General features: G+C 37.2%; 1 protein-coding gene across 1 annotated transcript in view; it reads left to right on the top strand.

Moving 5' to 3' along the window:
* Window positions 1–3,080, top strand: part of kcnk2b (potassium channel, subfamily K, member 2b) — a 46,475-nt gene extending 43,395 nt beyond the window's left edge. Inside the window, exon 7 of the mRNA XM_014007554.1 lies at window positions 379–3,080. Within this exon, the coding sequence (XP_013863008.1) occupies window positions 379–735 (357 nt within the window). The 3' untranslated portion in view covers window positions 736–3,080. The remainder of the gene's footprint in view (window positions 1–378) is intronic.
* The last annotated feature ends 3,740 nt before the right edge of the window (window positions 3,081–6,820 follow it).

Genomic DNA, 6,820 nt, shown 5'->3' with positions numbered 1-6,820 from the left:
ATCTTAGGCTGTTATAATTTAGCCTTGCTTTCCCTGCAAGGTGTGTTCAAGAAGAAAACTTTTTAACAATAGGCTAGAAATAAGTAAGTAATGGCCTTTGCACATTTCTACACCAAGAAACAGACTTTGATTTCAGCCCCTTTCATAGCAGCATATATATTTGAATAAAAAAAAGGAGCGAGGAATAAAACAGACAAGGATTAGAATATAGTTTAAGCAGAACAGCCTGATATTTTCAGCTTTGATTTTCAGCCGGGCTGAGAAGAGATGGTCTAAAAATATTCTGGACATTATACTTTGTTTGATTTCTTTGTTGAGAAGAAAGGGAACAAGTGYTCGACCACCCGCTGACATGAATCTGTGTCTGTGTCGCTGCAGGTCGGCGAGTTCCGCGCACACGCAGCCGAGTGGACGGCAAACGTATCGGCGGAGTTCAAAGAAACCCGCAGGAGGCTCAGCGTCGACATCTACGACCGGTTCCAGCGGGCCGCGTCCATCAAGCGCAAGCTGTCCTCTGAGCTAGGAATTAACGCCACCATGAACCAGGAAATGACCCCCGGGAAGAGGACGCTGTCAGTCAACCTGTGCGAGGACAGAGAGACGTACTCCAACATGACGCTCTCGCTCAGTCCCGTCCCAGGAGCTCTGACCAGAAACGGCAGCTTCTGTCTGAACGGCCTGAGTCCAAACCACGCCGACAGGCAGGAGATCGCCATCATCGAAACCCTTAAATGAAAAAAACGCTTCAAAAATGACGGTTTCGTGTGTGGGACGCTGACAGCACACATGCTTTTGCGCACATCGATGAACTCATAAGGTACCCAAACACATTCATGAATCCGATTGTGTTTCTCTGATTTAAAGACTTTAAGCATTTTTATTTGCCTCTCAAACACGTAAAAACGGTTGCATTCACTGATGAAGGAAGTCAGACTTAAGTGTCGTCCCTGCTGCTGAATCAGCAACAAAAACCAAACGGAAAGTACGCTTCGAACTAAAACATAAAGGTTTCAGAGATGAAAGAAAATGAGTCCATTCTGACTGATCATTGCCTGGAAAACACTGAAACATAGAAATATATGAAGCAATAGATGCATTTGTGTCTCCTCTTGGATGTCCAGAGACCCTGAGATCTGGATCGGATTGAGGAACGTCACCGTTAAAAAAGAAACATCATCAGCCTTCGTGACTTTATGGTTCTTTGCAGGCAGCAGCTTTGCATCAATACAAAAAGGAATGTCACTTTGGATTAAGCTCTTTTTCTTTCATTATGAATTTACAAGCTTCGTTGCTTCTTCATCCACCATCCTTTGAGAGACAAATGTTGACCTTTTAGTTTCTTAACGAGCAGCGTTCATCTATTTATCTAAAGGAATAATCCATTGGTGCCTTACTGAAAACCTGCATATACAGTATGAGGATGTATGACAGATTGAGCCTCGTCTCTCCACTTGTACTTGTTAAATTTGTGCACAGCAGTAATGTCGTTTTTGATCCTTGGATGATTAGGATATTTTTAAACTCTTTATAACCCCATCAAATGTAAAACGGGATTCTACGGTGGGGCATGGGCTGGTTTTAAAAGTTTTTGTACCTTCAAAAAAGAAAACACTATTCTCTCATTCTGACCTTTTTTAAGTCACATGAGGCTTGTCTTTGAAACTAATTTCTCTTGGATCTGTAAYGACTGGAGATACAAAACTTTTAAAAACAATGAGATAGCAGCTTGTTTGTGCGTGCTCACTATCACTTTGACTTAAAAACTAAAACAACAATAAAGCCGTTTTTAGCCATTTCTTTTCTACTTTTGCATCCCTTTACCTGGATTCTGTCATCATCAAACTTTTGACTGGATTTTACAAAGAGCCGTAATTTAGAAGACACTGTAAACAGGATATTTCAACATTTATATAGAGATAAATGGGGCCGAACACTCCTCCTTGCTGCGAGCTGTCAGTCAGCTGTATGACGGCAGAACGAGGAGACAATTGGCCGTTTGGACATTTTTCCTGTAGCAAAATAATATTTATAACTTCTCTACAAAAACAGCACCACTCGTCTCTTTTTTAAAGATAATTTTGTTTGAAGAAAAGGTTTACAGAAAACTATTCAATATCAGTGAAAAAGCAGCACCGTTACCATGGCAGAAACTGTACATAGATAGCATCTGACTTTAGTAGTATTCATAAATGAAGCTGTTTTTCTACTGCATTTATATTCAGACCTTTCACTGTTTATAAATCTGTCTAAAAAGCCTAAGATATTTTAAAATGCCCTACAGACTTGTCAGTGTTTGAGCTGAGTGTTCGTTTTATAGGATACAACTATCAAAACACTTGCTGTTAATCTGTGCAGCAAAATAAATTTTAAGCAAATAAATATCCAATTTATATTATAGCTACAAATATAAATAAAATAATAGTTGTTAAAAAATAAAAGTTTTTAAGTTTAGCCACAGAAGTGACAATTGATATAATTTATTTATTTTTAAATTGAGCGTTTAAAACCGTTTTTATTGTTTATACCATGAAACTGTGATTTTTTTTATTTTTATTTTTTTTGCCATGTTTGTTATTCCTTCGACTTTACACCAGCCCATGCCTAGAAATAAATAATGTTTTAGGGATTTATTACACAACCCAATGTGTAGAAAGATTCCTAATCACATAGTTTTGTTTTTTGTTTTTTTTGTTTTGTCAGTCAAACTATTTTTTTCTTTACCAAAGTAAGGATTCGGTTGATTTGAATGAAGATTTTCCAGTTCTCGGTGCGATTAAAGCGACAGGAGCACTCTTTGTTGTTTTTAAATCCTGTTATATACGGTTTTAGGACTGATTGTTAACTTTAGAAAAATTAAATGTATTATCATTTTATTCCCCGTAAATGAACCTTTGATGATGCTGCTGCCACTGAAAACCTGGAAGTTTGAAGCAGATCTCTTCAGCTTGTTTGGCAACATTTCCTCAACTGAAAACAAAACTGGGTTTGGATTGTTTTGCCGATACTGAATGTACGCCATAAGAAACCTTTTTATTTGAGCTTCTTGTTACAGACTCAATAAACAAGCCTTGCGAGGTGAATGAGCTGAATGAGTTCATTAAAAGATGATCCACTGAGGGATTAGWCATAAAAAATGATGAAAACATGAAAAGTCTTAGAGGCACAGTCTGTATCTCACCACCACTTGTTAAACAGAAAACCATCCTAATTCCCTGTTTGTTAAAGACTTCTGCTGTCAAAAAAAATGAGTTTAATCTTTGGATAAATTCAAAAAGTCCTTTGGTGTTGCTTAATGATGTGCCCACTTTAAAAAAGAAACAAAAAGACACAGAGCAAAGCTCATTCTGAAGTATTTATTAATTCATAATGCAGAAAAAAGTCTCGTTATGTTTCCTGTCCAACATATTTAAGTATTTATTTATTTAAAACTTCCTGATTTGAAAAAAAAAAACTAATTGATTTGGCCTAGAATGGTTATATTCAACATAAATTTATTAAACTCTTTCTTGTCAGATAATCATCGGGAAACGTGCTGATAAGTTTGTTTACCCAGCGTGTTGAAATGACATTTCAGCGTGAGACATTATCTGAGTGAAACTGGACTCATTATAGAAACCTTGCTCTGTTTAAAGTTTTGTGTTTTCTTCATAATAGGTTGAATCTGAAATCTCAATCTAATGATGTCCAAACCGCTAACAGAGGAACTAGCTTCTCATTTAGCAGGTTAGCTTTTTGCTAACTTTGGAAACCAACTAGCTTCTGCTAAATTATGTTCTGCTAATTTCAAGTCCACTAAAACATTCAGGAGTGAAAAACTTTTATTTTTATGCCATTTATCCCAAATTAATAAGAACTATTCTCTCTTTTAAGCAGTGCTGGATGTGGCAGGCACCGTGTGTGCAGAATCTAGCATCTTATAAAAATACAAACTTGATCAAGCGAAATGGTTTTATTCTGAAAGGGTTCAACTGGAAGTTTAAGTTAGATGGAGCTGTAACTCTGGTCATTCTGACACATATGATCCCACCCACCTTCAAATCAAACCCAACAGAAAACCAACAGGTTTGCCTAAATTCAGGGGTTGCAGCCTACATGTAGGATGYGGCCCATGTAGGCCACACCCTACGTGAGCCGTAGACCTTCCGTGTAGGCTGCATAAATGACTGTGAAATATGTTTGCATTTCGCATCATTCCAAAAAACATGTTGCCAGGTCAGTGTGTCTATTAGGGCCACTGAAATAAACTAATAATAATAATTCTGACTTTAATCTCAAAAATCTGACTTTTTTCCCAGAATCCTGAGATTAAAATGAAAATTCTTTTTTTGTACATACAATATCCAAATTAMCTTTGTTAAATCTGCAACAAAAGCCATTGCTACTCTTTTAAAGCTCATTCAAATGCCTATTAAGTCAAGTGTTTCCATCAACAATAAAAAGGTCACATTAATCAAACTACGTCTCCCATTTAAATTAGTAAAAATTATCCCTTGAAAATGTCACTTCTGTCTCAGTGTGAGGCAATTAAATTAGCTCAAACTTAATTGCTTGTTTAAAGAACTCAAATTGTTATGTGATATTTCAACCCATGCTTTCTCCTCTGATACTGAGTGGAAACATTAATACATTTTTTACACGTCTCAAAACTGATATGCAACACTGTGCAAAAGTCTTGAGTCATCCCTCATTTATTTTTTATGTTTCATTTTCAAGGACTTTCTTGTAATGTTTTGAAGTGGTCTCGAACTATATTTTTTCAGGTGTTTTGAATAGCTTTTATGACTTTTTGATGTTTTTTTTTTTTTACCCGTTTACTGTTCTGTGTGGGACCACTTTCAAAACTTAAGGCACCTGACTCTGACCTGTGAATAATTCAGGCACAAAACGGCTCCTATAAGGATGAATCACTGTGGGGTTGACACAAACAGACAACAAATAGGCAATTTTAAATTGGATTTTTAGGACACTATTTGTTCCCGTTTCTTTCATGTCGTGCTTCAACAAGGAGTTGCCCAGGGTTTACTAGATTTTTTGCCCCCCCCCCCCCCTTTTTTTTTTGTGAAGACCACTTTTAGATAGTGGTCATCTGCTGTAGATTTTAGGTCTGAAATCTCTTCTTAGTTCCTCCACATTTTTCATTTTTAAAGGAGCTATATCGTGTAAAATCAACTTTTTTGARCTTTATATCATGTTATAATGTTATCCTCTCTACAAAAACACACCCAGAGTCTCGTTTTGACTCATTCATACATGTTTGAGAGCTCCTGTAGTGTCCTGAGGCAGCCAGGCAGGGGAGCAAAAATGACTGCTTGAACCTAGAACCGCCTTTTGGGATCAGCTCCTCCTCTGGGCTGAGCTTCCTCATCATAGAGCACACACCCCCACCTGGCCCCCAATGGGCGGGACAGAAGCAGAAGGAGGTTCTTAAAGAGACAGAGGCCAATTTCAAGGCATTTAGAAACATATGATGAGAAGCCAGGTTTATTTTCTATTTAAACATAAACAGCATTTTAATAACTGAAGGTGACGTAGTTATTTTATTATAGTATAGAGTTTAAATATATGCCTGAGAAACAAATATTGCCCCTTTAATAAAACGGTCTAAGGACTAGAGACTGAACATAAAAGCTGTAAAGCAGCGAAAGTCCAAATAAAATCTTTGGAAAACCTTCAGAAAGCCTGAAAGGTTATTGAACAAGATCTATTGAAAACATTACAAGATAGTGGCTGCTTGGAAGTAAAATATATAGAAAATAGTAGTGATTTCAAACATTTGCACAGTACTTACCCTACCTAACAAATTCTAATAAATAACCATTAACATGACACCTACAGATTAGATGGCAGCACGGCAGCTCAGTGGTTAGCTTCAATGCCCCAAAACCAAAAGGTCATGGGTTCAATCCCCAGTTTGGACCTGGGTTCTTTCTGTGCGGAGTTTGTATGTTTTCCTTGTGCTTGTGTGGGTTTTCTCTGGCTACTCCAGTTCCCCCATCCCAATAAACACGTACAATAGGTTGCCTTCAGGCCCAGGCCTCCCTTGAAAAAGAGATCTGAGATTTCAACGGGACTTTGCCAAGTTAAATAACGGTAAATAAAGAATTTTTAAAAATACAAACATAAATCTGGTTTATGTGCAAATATTCACACAAACCTTAATTTTTAAGAGATTCAGTGTTGAATAAGGAATTTTCCAAAATCTCAAATCCATCATTTGTTAGGAAGACATAATAAAACTTACTGAACTGTAATGAAACTAACAAGCTAATTAGAACCTGAACTTTGTGAATTAATACAGTAAAATACATCCTTCAAAATATTTTATTGTAAGCCACAAGTTTATTTTTTTTTTACTGGACACAATCCCCTGTTTTTCTGAGGTTTTTGTAACTAACAAGGTGCACAGTAAGCTGTTGTGTTTTAATAAATAATGGACACGGCAAAATTTATGTGGCGCATATAACTTAAAAAAAGGCAAAAGTAAAAGGCAGCAAAAAGGTTTCTAAAAATGTACTGTGCAGCACGTACCCTTTTTTTGCACATTACTGTATTGATTTGCACCTTGTCAAGGGAAAGTCTCATTAATACTGATTTTTACCTTGGGGAAATCCACTCTAGCCTCGGTGTAGCATCACAAATCAAACCCCTGTTGAAAAAAAAGGGGGAAAAAGTCATTTCATTGCTTTCCATGAGTCAGCTGTGTGATTGACAACCTGTCGGTGTGGCAGACAGTCAAAGGCTGTTGTCAGAGGAGGGTTAAGCAACACATCAGGCCACGTGGGGCCACATCCAGTGTGTGTGTGTGTGTGTGTGTGTGTGT

The sequence above is a fragment of the Austrofundulus limnaeus genome, unplaced genomic scaffold (assembly GCF_001266775.1).
Source record: "Austrofundulus limnaeus strain Quisiro unplaced genomic scaffold, Austrofundulus_limnaeus-1.0 Scaffold42, whole genome shotgun sequence".
Taxonomy (NCBI): Eukaryota; Metazoa; Chordata; class Actinopteri; order Cyprinodontiformes; family Rivulidae; genus Austrofundulus; species Austrofundulus limnaeus.
This window is presented reverse-complemented; position numbering and strand designations above follow the sequence as displayed.